Source organism: Ambystoma mexicanum, chromosome 3q (genome assembly GCF_040938575.1).
Source record: "Ambystoma mexicanum isolate Mex_15411 chromosome 3q, UKY_AmexF1_1, whole genome shotgun sequence".
Lineage (NCBI taxonomy): Eukaryota > Metazoa > Chordata > Amphibia > Caudata > Ambystomatidae > Ambystoma > Ambystoma mexicanum.
The window spans coordinates 109,301,468-109,314,539 of NC_090926.1; the positions used below are offsets into that span (position 1 = coordinate 109,301,468).

Sequence of the window (13,072 nt, forward strand, 5' to 3'; positions counted from 1 at the left end):
AGTAGTTACATAGACCTAAAAATGCTTGCATTTCCCTCACTGTTTAGGTTCTGAAGTCTCAATAATTGCTTCTACTCTTTCAGGTTTCACTTTTCTCCCTTCTTGAGAGATTAACTGTCCTATATACAGGACCTCTTCCTGGCAATATTGTAATTTTTCTTTGTCTACTTTCTATCCTTTTTCTGCTACTATTGTCATCAGTCGCACTGAGACTTCTCTGCACTGCTCTTCTGTCTCACTGTACTACTGTAGTACTACTATTCCAGTAGATAGATGATATATTAGTATATATCATCTATCCAATGGAATATTGAACTCTCAAGGTGTACATTACCTAAATCCACCTGGAAAGGCCTATTAAAGATTAAGGGGGACTCGCAGTACCCCCTGAGGCAGACAATTGTGTTTTAGGTGCTGATTTCTATATGAAAATGAAGTCAAGTCTTGTGAGTCTTCATGAAGGGGGATTGAAAAGAATATGTTCTTTAAATTTATTACTGTAAAATATTCGGCCTTAGATGGGATGTTGCATAATATTGTATTGGGAACTAAAGGAAACTCTGCTTTAACAATATTGTTTAGGGTACAGAGATCCTGAATAAATCTCCATGACCCCCAGTTAATTTCTTCACTGGGTACAGAGCCGTATTACATGGGGACTCTGATGGCACTAATATTCCCTTCTTCATGAAAGCAGAAATAGTCTCAAATATATCTTCATCTACTTCTCTGTACATGGGATATTGTTTAGCTTGTTGCAAAATTGCTCCTGGTTTAAGTTTGATTGTAACTGCTCCTGCTCCTTTCATTAGACCCACATCATATGGACTGTTGGTCGATAAAATGTTTGGCACTTTCTCTAAATCTTCCTGGAAAAATTACGGTTTCTTTTTTACCATTACCATTCACTGCAGTATCTCTATATTCTCCACTTTAATCCAATAAGTGAAGTTTATGAAAAATACTAACTCATCATCTGAATAATCATCCCTGAAACGCTCCTTGTCTGTCAACTCTGTCAACCTATATCCTTCACCGAAGGCTACCACTGCTCTCCATCCTCTTCCCTCATCATCTGTCTGATGGACAACCACCCTTTCTTCTCTAACCACTGCTGTTTCTAACTCTAAAGGAATAACCTGTCCTTCTTCATCATTCATAGGTATTTCTGGTTTAAACAAAAACTCTTCAGTTATTCTCAATATTTTACCTATCAACCTGGGTAACCACATTAATAAAATAGTCATGCCATACAAGAATACTTCTGGATCTAAAGGAACTCATTGTAATGCCTTTTTCCGGCGAATGCTAGTATAAGCGCATTCACATTCATGTAATGTATCCCTGGAGTGGAACACACTATTCCTTCATCAGTATATAGTCATGTTAAGTTTTGTCATCAAGTCATGCCCTAATATGTTAACTGGTGTCTGCCGAGAATATAATAGTGGCATAGACACATCACGTTCTCTTATGCAGATTGGTAATTCATATGTAATTCATATGTAAAAGGAACTAAACTTATCACCCCAGAGAAACCCTGCGCATTCATGGAAATGACAGACATTGGGTACTTTCCCTCTCGAACACAGGAACGAGTCGCTCCAGTTTCTACAAGAAACGAAAATGTCTTGCCTCCTATTGTTACCTTGACCCTTGGTTCCTCTTGGGCATCTGGTGTCACTGATAGTACTGAACACATGAGGTCTCTCTGCGGGATGTTCTATTGTGGATATAAAGGCATCACTGTACCTGTGAAAGGATGTCCTCCTACCATGATCACACTCCCTATTCTAGGAGTGGGTGCTTGCGGGACTCCTGCATTCACATTCCATTGTGGTATCATGGCCTGGTGTGTTTGCTCCTGCTGAATATATATCTGTTGTGTTAGTATTGGCATTTGCTGTGGTTGCCCTTGTGGTGGTTGTGTTTGTAATGGAGGTTGCTGTGTTTGCTGTGTTTGTGGTGCATGTGTCTGATTCTGCGTATGATCGTGGGCATAATACTCTTGTTGTTCTGTACTGTATTTTGGAACATAGCCAATTCCCCCTCTTGGAGTTTGCCGATTTTGCTGCATTCCCTCTCTACTTCTACATGTTCTGCCTATATGTCCCATCCTTCAACAATTCCACCATTCCTGCGGCTGTCCGCCATTAAATCCTCCTCATCCCTGAGGTTTTTGAAATTCACCTCGTCCTCCCCTAGGTCCATTCCCTCTCCCTTGTGGCCAAGAATTGTACCCACTCAGATCCATAGGGTACACTACATTGCTTTGCTGCTCTGGCCGTATCTCTTGTTTCGTCACGCCTTCACCACACCTTCAACACTCGTCAATACCGCTCCCTCTATGGCTAACTTTGACAATTTTTTCTGAACTAACTTTGCTTCCTCCTGCTTTATGCTCTCAGCTTCCTTCTTGCAACAATAGGCAATGATGCCCGATAGTCAATTGTATCTCCTAAATGCAATACGGCCTCTCTATTTTAGAGTGGGATATAAAAATGACAGGAAGTTAGCATTGAACTAACTTTAAAAATATACTATAAAATGGCCACCACGTTTGCATGACTATCTGGGCCAGATAAGAGTAAGTCACATGATGTGTTTGATCAGCTGACTCCTATAAATGTGGAAATAAAAAAAAGCCAGTAACAACAATTTGTAATTTCATTTGGGAATGTCCCTGAGTTAGGGATGGAACACGTGGTGCAATTTTACACGGCAGGACTGCACAAACTGTTCTTTAAATTCATGTTGGTTTTTAATGACTGTTTTTATGCTGATTTTATGAGTGAATAAAATTAAAGCATATTTTGCACCTTATACAGTTCATGTGCTTTAGCATTGTTTGTTCTACCTAAAGTTTACTGTTTAACCACCACACTAATAGTACTTTAAGGTTGAGCGGGTTCGTTTGGAACCCCATATACATGTGCACTTTTAATTTTTTGCGTACGCCTTCCTTTACTATTTTAGTGTCTCTCATGTCACTTTTTACCCCATTTTGGAGTTTGATACAAACTCTTCATTGTGGCCTTGACTCAGGAATCCTTAAATATTAGCCCCATTTTGTGCGTACGTACCCTTCTGTCCCCCTTCAAACTAGGAATCGAGGTATCTATTTATTTTTGTATTAATCCCCAAAAATCCTGTTACTTATATACATACATTTATAATACAGTCCCTCCCATTATATTTGCCACTTTTGATGCTCTACTTACATCTGTGGTTCAGCTCGAGTACCTCTGCATCGACTCTTCCCCAGTCGACCAGTTCACCTTCAGTCCATGGGGCACCTGTGGGGACAAGTCAGGAATTTCTACAAATGGGCACATGCCGACCGATTCTTTTCACATGTGTGTATTGTGCAGCGCTTTCCACAGGAAGCTCCACAATCTTCTGGTTAATGGCGAAAGTCGTTGGTAGTCCGATATGGGCCCAGGTCGATTGGACCAGAACCATATGCACTGCTACCAAAATGTGCCATAGCACCTTGAAGCATCTCATGTGCTCGACAGAATTACCAATAACGATCTCAGACCCAAATAACCAGACAGACTCAAAAAATATAGAAAGTACTACTTTATTATCAGCTCAAATAAAGTAGGGCAATCTGGCGCACAACGAAATGTAGTACACGCACTCACATTTAAGTTTCAATTATACAAAGGCTTTATACTTTGATGTACATCAGCTATTGGAGTGAGAGATTGGTTAAGGGAACATATATACCTATATGTCATATAAGTATTTGTATCATTACTGGATGCTCCTTATCTGGTAGGCACATCTTGAACCACCTCTAAATAAGTATAATACAGATTGTAGCAGAATAACAGCAGCGGATCGGCCTGTGCAACGTTTTATAGCATGTTGCTGCATACACCCCTATGTTTGGTTTGGCATTCTCTCCCAACCTTGGACTTTCGGCTTGTTAGCAGCACGTAAGCTAAACGAAACTCAGATGCAGAGAACAACGTCAGACTACTACACACTTGCCCAATTAGTCCATCATCTCTCATCAGTCAGGCCTTAAGCCAAGGCTTCTTCTTTGTAGTTGACCTTGCAGCCTGTTCTCTGCTCTGGGACTTTCAAGGGAGGGTACGTATACCATTATCTTTGTCTGGAGCTTACTGAATAGCCCTTTTTTTTCAGCTTCTGAATCACATGTGAAGAGACCACAATTTTGCCCATTTCGACCTTTTATTTAGTGCTATTTAATTCGATTAGGCTGGGTGTCAATACTCCTCTTTGTCTCTGGAGACTTGGTTGCTCTACTTCACATATGCGTTCTGCATCTTTGATTATCCAATATTTGCCATTTGCAGATGTTTTCTTCTTTGCTTAATATATGTCTTATGCACATGGCTTATCCTCTTGACTCCCTTTGTGCCTTGCATTTATTCCTTGATGTAGCATCCTTGATCCCAGATCAAAAGACTGCTCTTTATTCTTCACACAAAGCTGTTTTCCCAGCGTCTCCTGACTCTGCAGCCCTGGTCTGTCTCAGAGCTAGCTTGATTGGTTTCAACACAAGTCTGGCGTCCATCTTTTGGACATAGTTGCTTTAATTGTGGTATGTTTTCCTCTGCAGCAAGCTCCTATATGTCTCATCTACCTTGCATTTCTGCGTATGTACGTTCACTTCGTCTCTACTCACTTATTTCTTTGGTGCACATGATTTCTTTATGTTCAATTACAGGTTTCTCTTGTTACTTCAGTTATATCTTCATTCTTTAAGATTGTGCATATCGTTTCAGTGCGCAATCATCTCTTCCCTTCATGATGTCACTTTGCAGCTGTCAGATTTTCTTTACAGCTCTTCCAAGCTTAGTGGTTCCTGCAAATCTCCCAATTCCATTTCAGTCAGAGGGTACATTCGATACAGTTGTCTGAGTGCATATTGTCTCCCATACACTAAATGCAGCCTTGGGACAATACCTGGTGACGCACATAGGGCTCTTCTACTGCTGTTCCAGTATGACGAGATGAGGGGGCGCAGTCTACCAGTGATGTACACATCTGCTCCTCTACAGCCATAATCAACCAATGAGTATCTTCTTAGAAGCTAGGATCGCTGCAAAATGTATGGAAAAGAATTTCCTGATTCACATGAAAATCTGATATGATAGGCACAAATGTGAGGGAGAGTTACAGAATCTACTGTATCTCTAAAAACGTAGATATGTTCAGAATAATGAAGGCCACCGTCCTCCCGATGACAAGTGGAAGTTTTAGCTACCCAAAATAAAACCTTTAGGTATATAAACTACCACAATTCCTTGTAATGCCTCAAAAGGAGGAGCACGAACAACCCTCAAGATGACAGAAAGATCACCGTAAAGGACTGAACAATAAAAAGCTTCAAAGCAGGCACAAGGATTGAATCCCCACAATGGATTGTGAAACTCATGATTGCTGCTATTTGCTGCTCTTCTAGCCCTGCAAGACAAAACAACTAATGCTAACACAAAACCGTCCCTCACAAACTCCATCAGGGCATATGCAAGAGGAGGCAAATCATTGTATTCATACCGAAATGAATACTTAGCCTATATTATAGGGCTTCCAATTAGAAAGACGCCTGACTTGCTACTCATGGGATAACACATTTCTTGCAACACTTTTCTTTCTGACATCCGCATAAACTTCTGCAACCTCAGGAATGATCTGAAATGAGAGAATTGGCCATCCCAGAAGAAAAGGGACCACTCAAGAGTCACTGAGAATTTCACGTTCAAGCCAGCTGCTGACCCTTGAACTCAAGAAACAACGAGGTGTGGTCTTTCCACTAGTTCATTTTCTCATACTTTCAATCTAGTATGTGACAAGTTCATTATTCTGTGGCCGGAATAAGTGAGCCTGTAAGATCTGTGGCCGGAATAAGTGAGCCTGTAAGAACTATGAATCCTGGATGGGCTAGGTCAGGAAAGACATGAGATCCAAAGGTACTGGTATTGCCTTCAGACAAAACACATATATAGTGTTTACATCTATTTTTCTGTTCTGTTCAGTCTGATACTGCTGTTTTATTTTTTTAACGTTTTTCAAACATTAATTATTTCGTTTTCATAATTATTTCAAACATTACAAGCATTGATTGTTCTTCTCCACAAGTAAGTACACACGATATCACAACAAACTTTACTGAACAGTTATGTATTACAAAACAGCAAGACATACAATCAAAATCAAAAACCACACAAGCATGTCTTTTACACTTCAGTGCAGACAAAGGTAAAACAAACTACAGTGTAATCAGTTGTTGTAGCACATATGTAGTATCTGCACAGTTAGAGCCGAATTCATGTGTACATTTTCAGTATGGCCTAACTGTGGTCATATTGCAGTCGCAAGAAGTGTCCAATATATGGTCATGCTGCAAACTAAATAGTGACCAATGCAGGGTCAAATTTCGAAATAATCAATCCTAGGTCCCATTCATAGAATTCTGAACCTGGCCGAAATTTGTAGAAATAGACTTGCTTTAGTTGGAGTTTCTAAGCATCCTGAAGGTAGACGGAGGTCAGTGCTTCGGGATGTGTTGAATCGGACCTCGATGAGCTTGGGTACTTGAACCAATCAGTACCAGATAGGATTCGGGAAGGAAGCAGCTTTTGTGAAAGAGATACATTAAGATATGTCAATTACAACATGCATAATGTATGTACGCAATCAGTGGGTCGATGTTAATGTGTGTAATACAGAGAACATGCATACTTTATGCACAAGGATACATTTCACATGTCTCATCTTCTCATTTATTTTTATATCTTTGTGATTCAGCACCAAAAATGTTAAGGGATGAAAGGAGGATACATTTGCGCAGGGTTCTAAAAACCATCTCTCACAATACCCATACGGGCACCAAACATACAGTACTAATCAATCATTTTGACTCAATGAGTTCATTTTGCCGCAGACGAGAGAAGCGCCTCCTGTACCAAATTGTGAAGAACATATTATCCTTTTCTTGATTCTGAGCAAGTGAAGGAGCAGCAGTTTAACCCACATACAAAGGATTTCTTAATAAAATGACACAGTGGTTATCTGATGAATGCACACCATTTAAATAGATGATAACCTTTATTCTCTAACTGACTCTACCTCTGATATGAAGCAGGTTGAGATGTAATAGGATAGCTCAGATCCCAAAAATGTATCTATGGGATCACAGCATGATTTCTTTCATGAGCGTACCTTCCATACCTGCGTTGGCTAGACGGTTAGTTGTGTATATTTCTTGCACTTACCAACTTCATGAGGTTCTGATCATGGCAAGACAGTGCATACCACTGCAGCTAAAGCAACATCAGTGGCATTTCAGAGCCAGCTGCCCATTTCGGACATGGGCAGAGTAGCTATGTGTGTTGCTCTTCATGCTTTCTGGCGTCATGCTACCCTGGGTTTCTCGTCAAGGTGCAAATCTCCCTTTGGCTAGGAATGTGTGTGCAATCACTTTGGTTTTAGTGTGCTGTCTATACCTCCTAGTATGGTAGGCTGTGAAATCTACCCAACCAGGTTGTGATGGAGAGAGTGTAAAATTTAGTGAAATGGAATACTGCCTTCATGGTGATTATGGTGATCTGAGCTCTTGCCTTAACACTTTTGGCATGGCCAACACAATTAGAGGAACTGTGGTGATGGTTGATTGGTGGCATCTGCTGCAGAGGGCATGCAACCATAGGAGCCCTCCCAATTCACTTTAAAGCAGCAGAATCCTCTGGATGATCTTTGCGGCCTCGCCTACAGGCAAACACTTGTGTATAGGCGCGTTACAAATACCATATCATATCATATCAGGCAAGTTTCCAGTCACGTTGAGCTACCTCTATCACCATGAAGGTACTATTCCCTGTTTCTGGCATTTAAAATGTATTTCACATTCTCCAGCAGCACTGAGAGAGGATCTTAGTTGCTAGAGTCAATTCATTAGGGGTATGGCTTAGTATCTGAAAAAATAATCTAGTGCCAAATCTTGGTACAGCAAAAGCAGGTCTTGTAAAGGTCAGCCACAGAAAGCAGGCAGTTCCCAATTAAGCAGTCCTGAAGTCCGCCTTCTAAGGCACATGTTGTGCTGCAATTCGTCTTAAAATGGAATTTGTGTGCTAGGGTATCCCCCAGTGCTCAAACCCCACAAAGGCACAGGTAGGTCAATCCAACGTTTTTTTAAAGTGGCTCGAGCTCCTCAAGATGTGGGATTCAAGTTGGTTTGCAACTCCCCACAAATTCTTCCTCCAACTCAAAGCTGCCTGTGTTTCCTTTGGGCTTACTGCACAAAAACACCCAGACTCGCTTGCAGTGGAAAATGTCGCTTTAATGTGACAGGCCAAAGCTCACAAATAAATGCTTACCTGGCTCCCTGGCCCTATAGACTAACAAAACTGTATTAACAACTTGCCAAACAAATTTAATAATTAAACACTTTAAATTCCCCCCAGCAATTAAATTATTAAATCAGTTCAACTTCCTCCCTACCTATCCCCTTCTCCCTACCGTCGCCTTACCATCTTCTCAAGCCTTCCTTGCCGCTTTCTACCCAGGGCCACGCCCCTCCATCTTCATTACCTGCTCCCCCTCTTTGCACACCCGGGGTAGCCCGTTCGTGCAAACACCACCACCCCCATCCTTTCCCGCGCTATTCCCCCATTGTGCTTCCCTCCCCGATCATCCAAAGTGGGCCATGCCCCCGGCAACAAGCAACTTCATACCCCTTCAACTCCCCTCTACACCAAACTCCTCCTTCCTATGACCTGCAGCCAAACTGACCTGCCACATCAGCAACGAGAAAACCTTACATCATAACTCCCCCAACTAATTCCCAGCCTGTCACACCAAAACTACCAGACCCCCCCCAAACCCTTTAATCTTACGCCAAAAACTCCCAAAACACGATGTAGGAGGAAAACAAAAATTCTGAATAAAATCCTCCTTCCCCAAAAATCTGCACCATTGCAGGCCGTAAAAAAGGGGGTGGGAGGGTGAGGACAAACGCTCGTCCTGAACCGTCACCTGCTCCCAAACCTTCCCTGCCCCTTTAAATACACCCAGGGACGCGCTATGCGCAGGTGCAGCGCCCAAAACAACCCAGGGAGGAAACGCTTTGCGTTCCCCCCGCATCCCCCTTCCAGAAAGATATTCCTTCCATGAATCTCCAGGAGATCTTTAGGACATTTTGAGTGATTCCATTTTAAGGGCAGAAATGCATAACTAAAACAGACGGTGAATTTATAACTTCTAAGGGAGGCATTTCTGTGCAAAAGGAGGCATTGAGTGGGGGTAGTTGGGAGGTGGTGGAAGTGAGGGTGCCAATTGTGATTAGAGTGGTCTCCATCTGTGAAAGGTATCCTATGAAAAGATGCCGCTGGAGCCCATTTGGTAGCTAGCCAATTCATTTATATATCTTTAGCTGTTGAGCCTCACTTATATTTGCATATCTTTCATATCTCTATATATCCTTGTGTTTCCTGTCTCTCATATATTCCGATTTATTTCTATTCTTCTGGATATGTCTTTATTTCATCATCCTTCAAAAATTACTGAAGAAGCAATTTTGTTTTTCATTTCTGCAGAAATTCACCCTACTTGGGTCTGCCCCTGCCAGACGCGTTCTTGCAGGAGGACAGGGTCGGGGAAGATGCCCCCTTGCCCTCCGCAGCAAAACAGGACTAGAACGGCACTGCATGCACAACTGGCTGCTGGAAACAGGCCCCAGGGGGAGATGGAGCTTGCCTGGCAAGAGATAATGTCCATCACTGAGCTGCAGGTCAGTATCACGTTGAGAGGACTGGACATAAAAGCAATGTTTTATGAAATCACCAATTAGAACAATCCAAGCATTCAAATAAAACTAGTCATTGCGGCATGTGTGGCCAGGAAAGGAGAAAAGCTATCATGGAGGAATGTAGGTCTATTTTGATACAAAAAGCCCCCAGCTTGCATTACTTTGGCAATATGTATTTATCCAGCCAATGTGCAAAGCATAAATTCCTGCTATCAACACTACAAGCACAATAATGCATGATATACGTGATCACATGGCTCACTATCGCCATCTTGCCAGGCAGGCCTTCCACGTGTTTGGCAACCCTATTGCTAAACAAAGTTCTCTAGAAGCGTATAGTGGTGTGGACACACATTCGGGACTAAGTCTATGCAATATCCATCCACCCCAGGTGGGATCAAATCAAGTACAGGGGGGCAAACCTCAAGCTGAGCACAAGAAAGAGACTTCAGCCATGTGAATTGAGACTGTCACTTCATTCAGTCTATGCCCCTGGAGGAGATGGCAACTTCCGTAGTAAACCTCTGTAGATTGGTTTATTGGTTTCTGAAGCCCGGAAGTGGAAGTCGGGGCCTCAAGTACAAGAGGTGCGTCCACAAATAAAACCTCACAATATAATGTGATTGTACTGAAAATGTGTAAGCAATGAACTGAGCACATTACCAACTGCTAGATAGAGAACAATCTATCTGCCATAAATATAGACTAACCTACACAGCCATTCCCTCACATCAATGTTCATGTGTTCATGTGTTCTACCTGAATGCCAGCAAGACGGAGATCCTCCTCATCGGCACACCTTCACCCTCCTTTCCTGTCACTCTCTGGCCGGCCTCCCTTGGCCCTGCTCCTACCCCACATGCGAGGCTAAGAACCTCAGGGTCATCTTTGACTCCACAGACCTCTTCTCTGCCCATATCACTGATGTCTCTAAAAAGTGAAACTTCCTACTGCACCTCCAGGGAGGTATTCTGCCTTTCCTCTCCTTCCCACAGAAGCTCACTGTCTCTCAAGCCCTGGTACTCTCTAGGTTGTATTATTGCAACAGCCTCTTTCTAAATCTACCTGCTTCTAATCTCTGCCCTTTGTGACTTGTCCTTGGCCTCAAGCCCTGGTATCGTATCTCTCCAGCCCTGAAATCTATCCACTGGCTCCCTGTGACTGCAAGGATTAATGTCAAGACCCTTTGCATTGTCCACAAGACTTTCTGAGACCTGGGTCCAAAATACCTTCACCTGTCCCTCTATAAATACCTATCCTCCCAAGCTCTTCGCTCCTCCACCTCTAAATCCCTCAGGGTCAGTCATTTTTCAAAGAAACAAGCTGGGGGTAGATCTCTGTCTCTGGCTGGGGCCTCCCTCTGGGACAGCCTTCCTGCCACTCTGAAACTTAAGGAGAACCATCTCCGGTTCCAGAAGCACCTCAAGACCTTCCTCTTTGCTTCTGCCTTCACTCCTCTTCTCCCCTGCGATCTGTTCTGTCTCAGCATCGTGCACCTGGTTACCCTCTGACTTTCGGGCCCAGGTACCTACTCAACCGGCCACCCAACTGCACTGCCTCCTGGCAGACCCTTGCACTGGGGTCTGTATCTGTAACCCTGCAGCCCTCCCTTTTCTGCACTTATCAGACACACCCTATCTTTTGCCTTGAACCTAGCACTTGCCACTTGCTAGCTGCACTACCAGTGTTTGTTGCTTTTTATTATTTATTTATTTGTTGATTATTTATTTGTATGTCTTTGCTCAGCACTTTCCACTTCCTCCCCACCTCCCATGCACTTTCCCATTGCGTGTTCTCAATGTCACTGGGTCTAGTAAGATCTCTGTTTTGTTCTCCCTTGTTCCGCTTCCTTGCCTCGTCATGCTCTGCAACACTTGTGTAAGAGCGCAATACAAATAAAATATCAATATCAATGTGCATACCCCACCAACCGTAGCTTAGCAATCACCATACATTCCACCACAACCAATGTCCACCCACAACTCACATAGAGGACTGTTCCCTAAATTGCTTGTGTTTTGGAATGTGCAGCTGGTACTGGAACATCAGATGAGGTCGGAGATGAAGATGGCAAAGATTCAGGTACTTCCTCTGCTGCCACCACCACAAACTCCACTGGAGTCACTACTATCTTCACTGAAGCTACTATCTCCCCCTCTGCTACAGCCACCACAACCTCGACTGTAGTGACTAGCTCCACCTCTACTGCAGTCACCACTATCTCCTCTGCAGCCACAACCACCGTTGCTGCAGCCACCACCACTGTTGCTGCAGCCACCACCTCCACAGACAGCTTTCTGTACAACCAACTGCACCTCTGCTGTAGCCACCACCAGTTCCTCGGCCGACACCACACTTGTATCTGCAGTCACCTCCACTGCCATCACCACAATACCCTATTCTGCCACCACCATCTCTGTTCTCACCACCTCCAACACCTCCACTGCAAAAGAACAAGCTGCAAGGTGGTGATTCCTGCTCCCTCGGCTCCTGCCAACCAAGGCCAATACAGAGTGTTGTGAAAGCTGAAAGACACCCCACCCCTTATCTGGCACCAACTCAATCCAGATTGCACTTACCCCACACTGGTCTAGAGACAGATGATGTTGATGGTCTGCTGGCTGACCCTGCATGTTGGGGCTGCCATCAGAGAATGCTGGCTAGATTATCCCTTGCACTCAAGCATCTCCCGGCACAGAAGTGGCACTCCAGGGTACAGTGCTGTGCCTGCAAGCAATGGAGATCAGAGAGGTGGTCCAAGAAGGGCTTGACTGGTAGCAGGTGGACAGACAAGGAAGAGGTTTTGGTTGCTATCACCTAACTCGAGAAGAAAAGAGGGAAGTATAACCAGATCCTGTGTTATCCTTAAACCCACTTGCAGAAATATTAGCCACCATTGCCGTATAACAAAATAACAAATGAGGTCACTGAGGATGCCAGCAGGCGCGCGCGTGTGTGTGTGTGTGCGCGTGCGTGCATGCGTGCGCGCGAATTCAGATATAAATTAAAGGCAATCTTCAGAAACAAATACTGTCTAGGAGCTCCTTACGGGTAGCACGGCCATACACTGTATCACCCTGGCTGGTGCAGTGGTGATTTGCCAATCATCCTTATCATTGTCTGCATCGCCCAGGACAGCCATTGGCACTCGTGACCTTATTGCCAGCTTGTGAAGCGTGCAGCAAAGGGCAATGATTTTTCAACATTTCTCCTGGCTGTATTTATTTATTTATTTGCATTTGTTAAGCGCGCTTGCAGCCCATAAGGCATCGAGGCGCTGTTACAGAG

General features: G+C 43.5%; 1 protein-coding gene across 3 annotated transcripts in view; it reads left to right on the forward strand.

Moving 5' to 3' along the window:
• Positions 1–13,072, forward strand: part of NFE2 (nuclear factor, erythroid 2) — a 170,430-nt gene that overhangs the window by 138,303 nt on the left and 19,055 nt on the right. For 2 of the 3 annotated variants that reach the window (XM_069653245.1, XM_069653246.1), the window contains exon 2: positions 9,573–9,766. The exons of the other annotated variant lie outside the window; for it this stretch is intronic. In XM_069653245.1, coding sequence (XP_069509346.1) covers positions 9,638–9,766 — 129 coding nt within the window. In that variant the 5' untranslated portion in view covers positions 9,573–9,637. The remainder of the gene's footprint in view (positions 1–9,572; positions 9,767–13,072) is intronic. 3 annotated transcript variants of the gene reach the window in all.